Source organism: Phocoena sinus, chromosome 7 (assembly GCF_008692025.1).
Source record: "Phocoena sinus isolate mPhoSin1 chromosome 7, mPhoSin1.pri, whole genome shotgun sequence".
NCBI lineage: Eukaryota > Metazoa > Chordata > Mammalia > Artiodactyla > Phocoenidae > Phocoena > Phocoena sinus.
In genome coordinates, this window is record NC_045769.1 from 112,943,771 (window position 1) to 112,960,257 (window position 16,487).

At 39.5% G+C, this 16,487-nt stretch overlaps 1 protein-coding gene across 4 annotated transcripts in view; it reads right to left on the minus strand.

Moving 5' to 3' along the window:
• Positions 1-16,487, minus strand: part of OCA2 (OCA2 melanosomal transmembrane protein) — a 276,122-nt gene that overhangs the window by 16,078 nt on the left and 243,557 nt on the right. For all 4 annotated transcript variants that reach the window (XM_032638526.1, XM_032638523.1, XM_032638525.1 and 1 more), the window contains exon 22: positions 7,715-7,808. In XM_032638526.1, the coding sequence (XP_032494417.1) occupies positions 7,715-7,808 (94 nt within the window). The remainder of the gene's footprint in view (positions 1-7,714; positions 7,809-16,487) is intronic.

A 16,487-nucleotide genomic window follows, 5' to 3' on the forward strand; every position in this document is an offset into this window, starting at 1 on the left:
TCCTTGCATTCCTGGGATAAACCCTACTTGATCATGGTGTATGATCCATTTAATGTGCTGTTGGATTCTGTTTGCTAGTATTTTGTTGAGGATTTTTGCATCTATGTTCATCAGTGATATTGGCTTGTAGTTTTCTTTTTTTGTGACATCTTTGTCTGGTTTTGGTATTAGGGTGATGGTGGCCTCATGGAATGGGTTTGGGAGTGTTCCTCCCTCTGCTATATTTTGGAAGAGTTTGAGAAGGATAGGTGTTAGCTCTTCTCTAAATGTTTTTTAGAATTCGCCTGTGAAGCCATCTGGTCCTGGGCTTTCGTTGGTTGGAAGATTTTTAATCACAGTCTGAATTTCAGTGCTTGTGATTGGTTTGTTTATATTTTTTATTTCTTCCTGGTTCAGTCTCAGAAGGTTGTGCTTTTCTAAGCATTTGTCCATTTCTTCCAGGTTGTCCATTTTTGGGGCATATAGTTGCTTGTAGTAATCTCTCATGATCCTTTGTATTTCTGCAGTGTCAGTTGTTACTTCTCCTTTTTCATTTCTAAATCTATTGATTTGAGTCTTCTTTTATTTCTTGATGAGTCTTGCTAATGTTTTATCAATTTTGTTTATTTTCTCAAAGAATCAACTTTTCATTTTATTGATCTTTGCTATTGTTTCTTTAATTTCTTTTTCATTTATTTCTGATCTGATATTTATGATTTCTTGCCTTCTGTTGACTTTTGGGGTTTTTGTTCTTCTTTCTCTAATTGTTTTAGGTGTGAGGTTAGGTTGTTTATTTGAGATGTTTCTTGTTTCCTGAGGTAGGATTGCATTGCTATTAACTTCCCTGTTATAACTGCTTCTGCTGCATCCCATAGATGTTGGGTCATCTTGTATTCATTGTCATTTGTTTCTAGGTATTTTTTTATTTCCTCTTTGACTTCTTTAATGATCTCTTGGTTTAGTAGTGTATTGTTTACCCTCCATTTGTTTGTATTTTTTACAGATTTTTTCCTGTAATTAATATCTAATCTCATAGTGTTGTGGTTGGAAAAGATACTTGATATGATTTCAATTTTCTTAAATTTACCAATGTTTAATTTGTGACCCAAGATATGATCTATCCTGGAGAATATTCGAGGAGCACTTGAGAAGAAAGTGTATTCTGTTGTTTTTGGATGGAAGGTCCTATAAATATCAATTAAGTCTGTCTTGTTTAATATAGCATTTTAAGTTTGTTTTTCCTTATTTATTTTCAATTTGGATGATCTGTCCATTGGTGAAAGTGGGGTGTTAAAGTCCCCTACTATGATTATGTTACTGTCGATTTCCCCTTTTTTGGCTGTTAGCATTTGCCTTATGTATCGAGGTGCTCCTATGTTGGGTGCATAAATATTTACAATTGTTGTATCTTTTTCTTGGACTGATCTTTTGATCATTATGTAATGTCCTTCTAAGTCTCTTGTAATAGTCTTTAAAGTGTATTTTGTCTGATATGAGAATTGCTACTCCAGCTTTCTTTTTTTTTTTTCAGTATGTGGGCCTCTCACTGTTGTGGTCTCTCCCATTGTGGAGCACAGGCTCCAGACACACAGGCTCAGCAGTCATGGCTCACGGGCCCAGCCACTCCACAGCATGTGGGGTCTTCCCAGACTGGGACACGAACCTGTGTCCCCTGCATCAACGGGCGGACTCTCAACCACTGCGCCACCAGGAAAGGCCCTCCAGCTTTCTTTTGATTTCCATTTACATGGAATATCTCTTTCCATCCCCTCACTTTTAGTCTGTATGTGTCCCTAGGTCTGAAGTATGTCTCTGGTAGACAGCATATATATGAGTCTTGTCTTTGCATCCATTCATCCAGTCTACATCTTTTGGTTGGAGCATTTATTCCATTTACCTCTAAGGTAGTTATCAATATGTATGTTCCTATTACCATTTTCTTAATTGTTTGGGGTTTGTTATTGTAGGTCTTCTCCTTCTCTTGTGTTTCCTGCCTAGAGAAGTTCCTTTAGCATTTGTTGTAAAGCTGGTTTGGTGGTGCTGAATTCTCTTAGCTTTTTCTTTTCTGTAAAGGTTTTAATTTCTCCATCAAATCGGGATGATATCCTTGCTGGATAGAGTAATATTGGTTGCAGGTTTCTCCCTGTCATCACTTTAAATATGTCCTGCCAGTCCCTTCTGGCTTGCAGAGTTTCTGCTGAAAGATCAGCTTTTAACCTTATGGGCTTTCTCTTGTTTGTTAATTGTTGCTTTTCCCTTGGTGCTTTTAATATTTTTTCTTTTATTTAATTTTTGATAGCTTGATTAGTATATGTCTAGTCATGTGTCTCCTTGGATTTATCCTGTATGGGACTCTGTGCACTTCCTGGACTTGATTGACTATTTCCTTACCCATATTAGGGAAGTTTTCAGCTATAATCTCTTCAAATATTTTCTCAGTCCCTTTTTCTTTCTCTTCTTCTTCTGGGACCCCTATAGTTTGAATGTTGGTGCATTTAATGTTGTCCCAGAGGTCTCTGAGACTGTCTTCAGTTCTTTTCATTGTTTTTTCTATATTCTGCTCTGCAGTAGTTATTTCCACTATTTTATATTCCAGGTCACTTATCCATTCTTCTGCCTCAGTTATTCTGCTATTAATTCCTTCTAGAGAATTTTAAATTTCATTTATTGTGTTGTTCATCATTGTTTGTTTGCTCTTTAGTTCTTCTAGGTCCTTGTTAAAAGTTTATTGTATTTTCTCCATTCTATTTCCAAGATTTGGGATAATCTTTAATCTCATTACTCTGAATTCTTTTTCAGGTAGGCTGCCTATTTCCTCTTCATTTGTTTGATCTGGTAAGGTTTTTGCCTTGCTTCTTCATCTGCTGTGTATTTCTGTGTCTTCTCATTTTGCTTAACTTATTGTATTTGGGGTCTCCTTTTCACAGGCTTCCTGTTTGTAGTTCCTGTTGTTTTTGGTGTCTGCTCTCAGTGAGTAAGGTGGGTTCAGTGTGTTCTGTAGGCTTCCTGATGGTGGGGACTAGTGCCTGTGTTCTGGTGGATGAGGCTGGATCTTCTCTTTCTGGCGGAAAGGACCACGTCCAGTCGTGTGTTTTGGGGTGTCTCTGAACTTATTATGATTTTAGGCAGCCTCTCTGCTAATGGCTGGGCTTATGTTCCTGTCTTTCTACTTGTTTGCCATAGGGTGTCCAGCACTGTAGCTTGCTTGTCATTGAGTGGAGCTGGGTCTTAGTGTTGAGATAGAGATCTCTGGGAGAGTTTTCACCATTTGATATTACATGGGGCTGGGAGGTCTCTGGTGGACCAATGTCCTGTACTCAGCTCTCCCTCCTCTGAGGCTCAGGTCTGACACCCAGCCAGAGCACCAAGACTCTGTCAGCCACTCAGCTCAGAAGAAAAGGGAAAAAAAGAAAGAAAAAGAAAGAAAGAGAGAAAGGAAGAAAGAAAAAAGAAAGGAAGGAAGGAAGGAAGGAGGGAAGGGAGGAAAAGAATGTTATTAAAATAAAAAAATTATCAAAAAGTAAATAATTATCAAAAGTAATTTAAAGAAAGAGAGAAGGAAATAAGAAAGCAACCAAACCAAAAAACAAATCCATCAATGATAACAAGCACTAAAAACTATACTAAAAAAACAAAAACAAAAAAGGACATTCAGAATCCTAGGACAAATGGCAAAAGCAAAGCTATATAGACAAAATCACAGAAAGAAACATACACATACACACTCACAAAAAGAGAAAAAGGAAAAAAGATATATATATTTATATAAAGGAAGGGAGCAACCAAATCAATAAACAAATCTACCAATGATAATAAGCTCTAAATACTAAACTAAGATAAACATAAAACCAGGAAAAAATTAGATGCAGAAAGTAAACCCCAAGTCTACAGTTGCTCCCAAAGTCCACCACCTCAATTTTGGGATGATTCGTTGTCTATTCAGGTATTCCACAGATGCAGGGTACATCAAGTTGACTGTGAAGAGTTAATCCGCTGCTCCTGAGGCTACTGGGAGAAATGCCCCTTTCTCTTCTTTTGTTTGCAGAGCTCCTGGGGTTCAGCATTGGATTTGGCCCCACCTCGGCCTGTAGGTCACCTGAGGGTGTCTTTTGGGAAGTCTGAGGTCTTCTGCCAGCGTGCAGTAGGTGTTCTGTAGGAGTTGTTCCACATGTAGATGTAGTTTTGATGTACTTGTGGAGAGGTAGGTGATCTCCACGTCCCACTCCTCTGTCATCTTGAAGGAGTCTCCTCCAGATTGGCTTTTCTTCACTCCACATAATTCTCTGGAAATTCATCAAGGTTGTCACTTGTATCAGTAGCTCATTTATTTTTTATTGCTGAGTAGCTTTCCCTGGTATGGATGTATTGTATCACAGTTTGTTTAAATATTTATTGTTGAAGGACATCATATTTGTTTCTACTTTTTGGCTATTATACATAAAGCTTCCATAAACATTTGTGTACAGGTTTGGGCGTGAACATAAGTTTTTATTTTTCTAGAATAAATTCCTAGTAGTGTAATTGCTGAGTTTTATGGCAGTTGCAGGTTTAGTTTTTTAAGACATTGCCAAACTGTTTTCCAGAGTGATGGCCATTTTACATTTCCAACAACAATGTCTGAGTGATCCATTTTTTCCACATTCTGGTCAGCATTTGGTGTTTTTGCTATTTTTTATTTTAGCCATTCTTATATGTGTGTGATGATATCTTATGGTTTTAATATTTTTTTTGATGTGGACCATTTATAAAGTCTTTATTGAATTTGTTGCAATATTGCTTCTCTTTTATGTTTTGGTTGTTTGGCTGCCAGGCATGTGGGATATTAGGTTCCTGACCAGGAATCAAACCTGCACCCCCCCTGCCATTGGAAGGCAAAGTCTTAACCACTGGACTGCCAAGGAATTCCCTTATCATGGTTTTAATTTGCATTTTCTTAATGGTTAATAATGCTGAACATCTTTTCATGTGCTTATTTACAATTTATATGTCCTCCATTCCATATGTATATTTATAAATTCTATAGACATAGATATAAACAAAAAATCTTACTAAGATTTTGGTAGGAATTGCATTAAACCTAAATATTAATTTGGGGACAGTTTACATCTTTACTATGTGGAGCCTTCCAATCCATGAACACTGTATGTCTTCCCAATTATTTGGATCTTCATTAATTTCTTTTATAAGCGTATTGTAATTTCAGCTTCAGTATTTAATTTTTTGAGTGATTCTAAATAGTATTGTATATTTAATTGTGGTATCCATGTGTTCATTGCTAAAATTGATTTTTGTATGTCTATCTTGTATCCAGTGACCTTGCTGAGCTCACATATTAGTTATATGGTTTTCTGATTTTTTTAAAAATAGATTCCTTGATATCCACCAAGACAATCATGTCATCTATAGTAGGAACCATTTTATTTCTTCCTTTGTAATCTGTATACCTTTTATTTCCTTTTCTTGCCTTATTGCACTAGGCAGATTTTCCAGCACTATGCTGAATAAGAGAGGTGAGAGCAGACATCCTTGCCTTGTTCCCAATCTTAGGGGACAAACATTCAGTATTTCAACAGTAAGTATGAGGTTATCTGCAGGGTATTTGTAGGTGTTCTTTACCAAGGTAGTGGTATGCTGAACAATTTATGTAAAGAACTACTGAGACAAAAGTATAATATTTGCACATACACATACACACTGAAGAGCACATCCCCATTTGTGCCTGGCTGTCAGTGCAGGGCATGGAGCCAATCTAATCTGTTGCTGAGCTGGACCTGGCTTTGTTTCACCTTAAGTTGAATTCAATTTCCCACCAGCTGCAAATGTTTTGAGGGTGGGATGAGGAGTTCTCTGAAACAGAGATATGAGCAAAGGAAGATTATGGGTTTCTGGCTATATAGCTGAGTTATCAATTTTCTAACAGGTTTATAACCTGCTGATTGCTGAAGATTCTCTCTGAAGTTCTGTCCTGGCTGTCCACCCTTCAAAAGGTGGCTCTCTGCCCTGTCCCCACTTCAGTGTAGTCTGCAAAGGCCCAGCATGTCTCTGAAGCTTTTCTCTCATTGGTTCTGCAGCATAACCCACTTCACTGCACACTCTACAAAGGCACTAAGAGATTTCACTTAGCTTTTCTGTTCTTCAGGAACCATCTAGAAAATGTCCCATCCCCACCTAACTAAAAATTGGCTTTGATTTCTTTTGAAGCTGTTACTAGCTTTGTAATGTACCATGTATTTGTTTTCTCTCCTTCACTGCCTTACCTCACTTCCTCCCTCAGTCTTCCTGCCTTAGGAGTACATGTCCCAATAAATCTTCAGCATGCAAACTTGCCTCAACCTCTGCCTTCTAGGACACCCAGGCTAAGGAAGATTTTTCTTAAGACTTATTTGAATTGTTCTTAGCTCTTAGTAAAAAGAGCAACCAAAAGGTACTGAGAGCAGATCAGGAAAGACTTTTTGTTTCAAACTATTTAGTGAGTCACACCCAATTTATAGAACAAACCTCCTCCATATTCATTCTATATGTTCTGGGAGAATCTGAACTAGCCCAGGAGGCTTCTCATCCTTTGAGACCCAGCTCAAAACTTCCCCTCTGGAGAGTCATTCCTGACTTTCCCCCAGTCTCCCTGGTACCCCCTGAGCACTCTATGCACGTGGCAATGAGAGGATACGTTTATGTTATAATCTTAGCTTAGGTGACTGTCTCCCCACTCTGAAGGACAATGTCAGGGTATAGAAGATGCTCAATAAGGTCTAATGAACAAAATTCCACACAGAGGACACATTTCCAGGTGTCTTTGGATTCTGTCTCTACCACTGATATTAAATGTAGCTTGAATGCAGTTATTGCTTTCCCTGGGGCTGATCTCAGATGGGGGCCATTTTAACAACCCTGCAGTCAGAACGTGAGGCCTCAGTTGCTGGATTAGGTGAATTAGCTCTCCAGAGATCACAGAAACTTCACTGAATGACACTAATCTCCCTTTACAAACAAGAAGATAAACTAAAAAGAAGGCTGTTGATCTAATAGTTGAGACAAATCAAAGAACAGAGAAAGATAGACTATCTAAGAATATCTGAATGTAAAAATAAAAACTTAAAAGGTATCTAGTGTGTTTATCTAAGATTCTCACAATCCTCTTGTATTCCCAAAGGTGATTAGGCCTCCTTCCGAATACAATCACGTCCAAAGCCTTTGTGTTTACTCACCAGAGGTTAGTCTCTCCCAACATTTCTCTAATTGGCTGTTCAATGACTCCACAGGACAACATACTCCTCCAACCAAAAAGAATTTTTAAAAATCTTTCTTCTTACTCTTAGGTTAGAGTGTCTACTTCTTAGCTTACTCATTCATCACTCCACCCCCCAACACACACTCCTTAAAAAGGGAATAAGAAGCTGCCACTGAGGATGGTTTCTTATTCAATATCTGTTTCTAAACCTAAGCCACATCTGCATTCAGTGTGGGAGCTGGTTAACTTTGAGATGTCATAATGATCATCCTCAGGCCACACACTTAGAATGTCAGGGGCAGTTCTGCATAAAGTGAGAAGTGACAGGCCTTGCAGAGGAACTGAGTATGCCTAGAACTGCTCCAGTCAAAGGTGAAGATGGGTTTCCACTCAGGAAATCATCTGGACTATTCTTAATTTACTTTCAATTTGGCATGCATTAATTATCACTTCAGGCTCACCACAGTGTCAGGGGGCCCTCCCTCAAATGCATTAATACCCCCTTACCTCCCAGGCAGGCACCGAAGGCAAGGGCATACATGAGTGGTGGCACAGGCAGGCTGACCTCAGGGTCTCTGCTCAGGTTCAGGAGCACAGGAATCTGTGGAGGAAAAGGACACTGATATCAGGTCCATGGAAGCCCAGAGGAGTTTCCCATTCTACAACCAATTTGCAAAATCCAAAGCACTTTTTTAGCAGTCAAACTGTATGGAGCACAGGATGTTCAAAAGGAAATAAAAGCAACCTTTGGAATCCACAAAACCTTGAGTTTGAGACCATCAGTAAGTCTTTGTTTCCATCCACATGACCGATTGGTCCCCCTTCTCCTCAGCTCCTTCTCCAGCTGCTGCTGTGGATTCCTAAATGGCGTGAAGTCGCGTAGAATCTAACACAGTGTTTGGGACCACAACCATCTAACCAGCATTTATTAGCCCTGCCGTGGATCAAGTCCTACACTAACTCCATGCATACATCATTTTATTTAATCCTCAAACTTCCTCCAGGTGTGTATGTTATACCTTCAATTGATAGATAAGGACATCGAGACATGGAGAGACACAGATCTTGTAAGTGGCTAAGCCAGAATCAGTTCTCTGATTCCAAACTGCATGCAGGTAAACCGGTGCTAAACCATTTCTCACCACTGCCTCTGTGCAGTCACCCCACTCCTGCTGATGTTCATGATGTAACAAGCATCAGATTCAATGACTAGGAAGTAGTATTCTCTAGTAAATCATGGCAACATCCAGTGCATCTTTCTAATAGGGATAAATTTCACATTATAGTAATTAGTGAAACACGTAGCAGTTGTGACGGTTCTGTGTGAAATTTGTGTTCCCAGAACATGCCCCCTTGTGGCTCATGTTGCTAATGAAGGACAGAAGGAGATGTACTCATTGGACCTGTTTCCAGCACGCTCAGGAGATGTTAGTCCATGTTACCACTGTTAGGTACCTCAAAGCAGCCCATTAGAGGTTAAGGAGGGACCCCTGGACCTGCTGCCTTGGAGCAGTTGCCTTGTGTGAACCTCTGTAAAGAGCAGAAAGAGGAGGGCTCCAACAGTAACCCATCTGGAAAGGACTACCCAAAATCACAGACAGAAAGATAAAAACAATGTGGAGATATGTAAATGACATGTGATTTCATTTGCTATAGAGAATTAGGGGACAACAGAGCTACACTCTACTGGACACCAGGTTTCCTGATGTCATAAAAGCAACACCTCATTGCTTATTTGGGAAGATTGGATCAGTCCCCATCCTTTTATCTCTGCAATAGGACTTCACTTGCATGCCTTCTGCAGTGGTCTCCAGTGAAACAGACAGATCTACTTCCCTACCCCACTGACTCTGGCCTTGGCCAGTGGCTTGTTTGACCAGTGGGTGGACTAGACAGAAGCACCCCATGTTACTGTAAGCCTCTCTGAAGCTTCAGGTTCGGCTATGAGAAGAGCAAATCCCAGGAAGTATTGCCACCTCTTGGTGTCCCCAGAGGGAGGACATGTGGAAGAGCCCCATAAGCACCAGCAGAGCCCTGACCAATGGTCTGTGGCCAACCCACAGACCTATGCACCTACGGTACACACTCCTCTTCTAGTCCTGCCAAAAGCTCTCCAGAGTTGCCTTGTGGGGTCTGAGAAAGAGCCCTTCCTATTAGCTGGCTCCAAGGAGAATTTCAATTCACTTTTTCATTCTCGGTAGTCCCAAATAGTTACTGGAAGAGAAATGAGTAACATCCTGGGAAGTCTACTTCACAAAGAAACAGAAATTCCTGTCAGAAGGGTCCCCTGAGCAGTCCCCATGGCAAATTTCAATCCTTGCTTCTGTTGTCTCATGATGAACCCAATTATTGTCACAGAGGAAATTTCAGACTTGAAGTCTTAGTTCTTTGGAGAAACGAGCAAAGTAGGGCTTCTCCCAGCACCTAGTCATCAATGAGCAGAGCAAACACACACACAGTGTGGCCACCAGGCACCATACACACCAAGCAGCATGTTGTCATAAAAGGCCAACCTCCACCCTAAAGGACTTCTTGTGCTAGTTGGCTCAAAGAAACAGACTTGGAACAACTAAGCACAGGATGCTGGGCCCTTGTCAGGGGTACTGAGGTGTAAAAGTTAGAAGGGGTCCTTGACCCTAGTGCTACTAAAAATCAAGACAACTGTTCCTGTGCACATGTTCCAAACCATATAGTTACAATTACCAGATTCTGTTATAGGCTGATGGCTGCAGAAATATATCCACCCAAAAAAGCCCTGGGAGAGGTCTAGAGTCCTCTAAAGAAACGTCAGCAACATAGTGGAACAAAAAACTCGAGAATAACCACAAAAGCAAAGGAAAACAGCATTGGTCAGGTCCCCACTCCACACCCTACAGGAATGGGTTGTTGTCTCACTGGCTTTATACCAGGTCCCAGAAAGCTTCATTTTGCCTGCATCATCCCATTCCCCAAGCCAACATTGCTCAGCACCAAGTGGGAACTTCCTATTTAGAAATAATTTCCCCTCTCTGGGAAACAGAAAACAAACAGATGAGCAAACCTACTTCCCCAGCCTTTCAGGGAACTGCACAAAGGACCCACCTTTGTTTCACCCCAGCCAGAAACTGTCAAACCTGAGTTGTATAGAAGCAGTTAAGAACAAGGAAGAAAAGCAGGGGCTACCAGTGTCAGCCTCACACTAGGAGTTACTATGGTTTCCAGCGACCTGCTCTATAGATGATTCTGGTAGCTTTCACCACTGAAGAAACCAATGACCAGCACAGCTGCTGCAGACCTCCCGAATATTTTACTGGTTTATGCCCCACAAGTATTTGTGTTCACTGACACAAGCCATCTGAGTCCCTTCCCAATCCCTCATGCAAGGCCCCACCATAGCCTGGGACCAGGACCAGTAGCCAGCCCACACCAGCAGCTGTGAAAATGAAAGATATCAGCCTAGAATCCTGGAGGTGACCACCCCATGGTAGCTCCTCCAGCTGTGCTCTTATGAACCACTGGACTGACACCAGTCACTGACTTCGACTTGCTATTCCTGTGGCAAGATCTTGCAGCCACAGGACTGTACCACAATAGCCAAGGCCCTCACAGTTGCTTGTGGGCCCCGGTTCAGCTCTATGTCTTGTCACTGGCTTATACTACTCTGCTCACCTGTAGCTAACCCCTCCAACTGTACACCTGCATGACCCCAGTCTGACTCCCAAAACTAGTCTCCACCGCCATGTACCCATGGCAAGAACCAGCAGCTATGGAAGTATGCACCAAGAGCAGGGCCCCTGCAGCTTCCAGTGCAACTACAGGTGGCCTCAGTCCTTGCTGCTTCACCAGAACCCCATCAGTATATGCATGTTTGTAATTGGCCCTTGCCACCACACAGGCACCTGCTGCTGGCCCCTGCAGCCAAGTGTATGTACACCACCAGCTCTGATAACCACTTTTATCAACCCTGGTCCCTAGCTGCAGGAACTGGAGGCACCACTGAGGACCACAACAGTCCTTGCAGTCTCTGTGGACCATCCACCACTCACCAAAGACCACACAGTATCAGTGATGTGGACTCCATCATGCTGAGCCAACAAATCACCATGCACCCTGGAACTAGAGCTTCCACATGCCCTCACAATTGGTGTCCTGTGCTCAGGTCATGGTACTCTCAAGCATGTCCCAAACTGCAGGTGAAGCTATTTTCCATAAAGTCTGGAAGAGATGGCTGCTTCTCCACATGTACAGATACTTGTGCCAGGCTACAGGGAACAAGAAGAATCAGGGAAACATGACTCAACCAAAGAAAGAGTGTAAACTTCCAATGACTGACCCCAAATAAATGGAGATTCAGGAATTGTCAGGCACAGAATTCAAAATAATTGCTCTAAAGATGCTCAGAGAGCTACAAGAGAACTCAAGTAAACAATTTAGAAAAAATAGGAAAACAAAACAAGAACAAAATGAGAAGTTCAACAAAGAGACAGAAAATATTAAAAAGAACCAAACAGAAATTTTGGAGCTGAAGAATACAATGACAGAACTGAAAAATTCAATAGAGAGCTTCAACAGCAGACTGGATTAGCAGAAGAATCAGTGAGCTCAAAGACAAGTCATTTGAAATTATCCAATCAGAGGAGCAAAAAGAAAAGAGAATGAAGAGAAATGAAGAAAGCCTACAGAAGAAAACCTATGTATCATTGTAGTCCCAGAAGGGGAAGAGAGGAAAGGGGGCAGAAAACTTACTTAAAAGAAATAATGGCTAAGAGCTCCCAAATCTGGAGGAAGATTTTGATAATCCAAGTTCATGAAGCTAATAAATCACCCCAAAATTTCAATCTAAAATATTCTTCTCTAAGGCACATTATAATAAAAGTGTCTAAAATCAAAGACAAAGAGAGAATTTTAAAAGCAGCAAGGGAAAATAAATTTCTCTCCTATAAAGGAATCCCCCACAAGGCTATCAGTGGATTTCTCAGTAGAAACCTTAGCAATTCACAAGAAAATGGGATGATATATTCAAAGTGCTGGAAGAAAAAAAAACCTGCCAACCAAAAACACTTTACCTAGCAAAGCTGTCCTTCAGAAATGAAGGAAAGATAAAGACTTTCCCAAACAAACAGAAGCTGAGGGAGTTCGTTACCACTAGACCAGCCTTGCAAGAAATGCTGAAGAAAATTCTTCAAGTTGAAATGAAAACATGCTAATTAATAACATGAAAAAAGGAAAGTATAAAATTTACTGGTAAGTATACAGTCAAATTCAGAATACTCTAACACTGTAATGGTGATATATGAATCACTTAATCCTAGTATAAAGGTTAAAAGATGAAAGTATTAAAATATCTATAGTTACAGTAACTTGTTAGTGAAAACACAAGATTAAAAGATGTACATTGTGACACCAAAAACATTAAATGTAGTGTGAAGTAAAATATTAGATTTTTTGTATGCAATTAAAGTTGAGTCATTAGTTAAAATAGACTGTTATAAGATATTTTATTAAGGCTTCAGGTTAACCACACTACAAAAACCTATAGTATATACACACAAGATAAAGAGAAGAGAATGAAAACATACTACTACAGAAGATTATCAATTTACAAAGGAAGACAACAAGAAAGACACAAAGGAACAACAAAATAGCCAGAAAACAACAATTAACAAGACAGCAATAGTAAGTCCTTACCTATCAACAATTACTTTAAATGTAAATGGATTAAATTCTGTAATCAAAAGGCACAGAGTGGCTGAATGGATTTTAAAAAAGAAAAACAAAAAAATGAGAAAAAACAAGCCCCAACTATATGCTGCCACAGGACACACATAAGCTCAAAGTGGAGTGATGGAAAAAGATATTCCATGCAAATGAAAACCAAAAGAGAGCAGAAGTAGATTTTTTATGTCAGAAAAAATAGACTTTAAGTCAAAAACTGTTAAGAGACCAAAAAAGTCACTATATAATAATAAAGAAGTCAATTCATTGATAGCTTTTACAATTGTGAATATATGTGCATCATACATCAGAGCACCTAACTATATTAAGCAACTATTAACAGATCAGTGGATTTCAATGCCCTATGTAAAGAAACATCATCCAGACAGAAAATCAATGAAGAAATATTGGGTTTAAACTACACTTTAAAATAAATAGTCCTAACAGTCGTATACAGAACATTCCATCCAATAGCAGCAAAATGCACATTCTTCACAAGCACACACTGAGCATTCTCCAGGATAGATCATACGTTAAGTCACAAAATGAGTCTTAAGAAATTTAAGAAGAAAGAAATCATATCAATGATCTTTTACAATTACAATGGTGTGAAACTAGACATCAATAACAAGAAGAAAGCTGGACAACTCACAAATGTATGGAAATGAAACCATATGCTCCTGAAGAATCCGTGGGTCAAAGAAGAAATCAAAAGGGAAATCAAAAAAATATCTAGACAGACCTTCAAGATGGTGGAGGAGTAACACAGCCTAAATGGGGCTAGTGCACCACAGCTATCCAGGAGGGAGTCTGGGAAAAAGTCTGGAACTGCTTAAGAGGCAAAGGACCATTTTTTCAGGGTGTGTGAGGAGAGCGGATTCAGACCACTGCCTAAACGAGCTCCAGAGATGGGTGAGAGATGGGGGTATCAGCATGGACACCAGAGATGGGCATGAAACACTAAGGCTGCTGCTGCAGCCACCAAGAATCCTGTGTTCAAGCACAGGTCACTATCCACACTTCCCCTCCCAGGAGCCTGTGCAGCCTGCCACTGCCAGAGTAGCACGATACAAAATTAATGTACAGATATCTCTTGCATTCTTATACACCAATGATGAAAAATCTGAAAGAGAAATTAAGGAAACACTCCCATTTGCCATCCCAACAAAAAGAATAAAATACCTAGAAATAAACCTACCTAAGGAGACCAAAGACCTGTATGCAGAAAACTATAAGACACTGATGATAGAAATTAAAGATGATACAAACAGATGGAGAGATATACCATGTTCTTGTATTGGAAGAATCAACATTGTGAAAATGACTATACTACCCAAAGCAATCTACAGATTCAGTGCAACCCCTATCAAACTACCAATGGCATTTTTCACAGAACTAGAACAAAAATTTCAGTTTGTATGGAAACGCAAAAGACCCTGAATATCCAAATCAATCTTGAGAAAGAAAAACGGAGCTTGAAGAATCAGGCTCCCTGACTTCAGACTATTCTACAAAGCTACAGTAATCAAGACAGTATGGTACTGGCACAGAAACAGAAATATAGATCAATGGAACTTGATAGAAAGTCCAGAGATAGACCCACACACATATGGTCACCTTATCTTTGATAAAGGAGGCAATAATATACAATGGAGAAAAGAGAGCCTCTTCAATAAGTGGTGCTGGGAAAACTGGACAGCTACATGTAAAAGAATTAAATTAGAACACTCCCCAACACTGTACACAAAAATAAACTCAAAATGGATTATAGATCTAAATGTAAGGGCATACACTATAAAACTCTTAGAGGAAAACATAGGAAGAACACTCTCTTACATAAATCACAGCAAGATCCTTTTTGACCCACCTTCTAGAGAAATGGAAATAAAAACAAAAATAAACAAATGGGACCTAATGAAACTTAAAAGCTTTTGCCCTGCAAAGGAAACCATAAACAAGATGGAAAGACAACCCTGAGAATGGGAAAAAATATTTCCAAATGAAGCAACTGACAAAGGATTAATCTCCAAATTTTACAAGCAGCTCAATATCAAAAAGACAAACAACCCAATCCAAAATGGGCAGAAGACCTAAATAGACATTCCTTCAAAGAAGATATACATATTATCAACAAACACATGAAAGAATGTTCAATATCACTAATTATTAGAGCAATGCAAATCAAAACTGCAATAAGATATCACCTCACACCAGTCAGAATGACCAGCATAAAAAATCTACAAACAATAAACACTGGAGAGGGTGTGGAGAAAAGGCAAGCCTCATACACTGGTGGTGGGAATGTAAATTGATACAGCCACTATGGAGAAGAGTATGGAGGTTCCTTAAAAACTAAAAATAGAACTAACATACAACACAGCAATCCCACTACTGGGCATATACCCTGAGATAACCACAATTCAAAAAGAGTCATGTACCAAAATGTTCATTGCAGCTCTATTTACAATAGCCAGGACATGGAAGCAACCTAAGTGTCCACTGACAGATGAATGGATAAGGAAGATGTGGCACATATATACAATGGAATATTACTCAGCCATAAAAAGAAACGAAATTCAGTTATTTGTAGTGAGACTCTCGGGTGGTCCGAGAGTCTGTCATACAGGCTGTAGTAAGTCAGAAAGAGAAAAACAAATACCATATGCTAACTCATATATATGGAATCTAAAAAAAAAAAAATTCTGAAAAAGCTAAGAGTAGGAGAGGAATAAAGATGCAGATGTAGAGAATGGACTTGAGGACACGGGGAGGGGGAAGGGTAACCTGGGACAATGTTTGAGAGTGGCATGGACATATATACACTACCAAATATAAAAAGATAGCTAGTGGGAAGCAGCCACATAGCACAGGGAGATCAGCTCGTTGCTTTGTGACCACTAGAGGGGTGGAATAGGGAGGATGGGGGAAGATGCAAGAGGGAGGAGATAATGTGATATATGTATATGTATAGCTGATTCACTTTGTTATAAAGCAGAAACTAACACACCATTGTAAAGCAATTATACTCCAGTAAAGATGTTTAAAAAAATTTTGGACAAACAAAAATGGAAACACAGCATACCAAAACCTATGGGATACAGCAAAAATAGTTCTGACAGGTAAATTTATAGCAATAAATGCCTAGATTTAGAAAAAAGAAAGATCTCAAATAAACAACCTAACTATTTACACTTCAAGGAACTGGACAAGCAAACTAACCCCAGAGTTAGCAAAATAAGAGAAAAACAATGATTGGAGCATAAATAAATGAAATAGACTAGAAAACCAATAAAAAAGATCAATGAAAACTAAGATCTGGTTTTTTGAAAAGAAACAAAATTGACAAACCTTTAACTAGAATAATAAAAGAAAGAGCTCAAATAAATAGAAATGAAAAAGGAGGTATTATAACACCTAGAAACACATAGGATCACAGGAGACTACTATGAACAATTATACAGCATAGTGGACAACCCAGAGAAAATGGACCTCAAAACATACATCCTACCAAGACTGAATCAGGAAGAAATAGAAAATCTGAACAGACACATAACTAGTAATGTGATGAATCAGGAATCAAAAATCT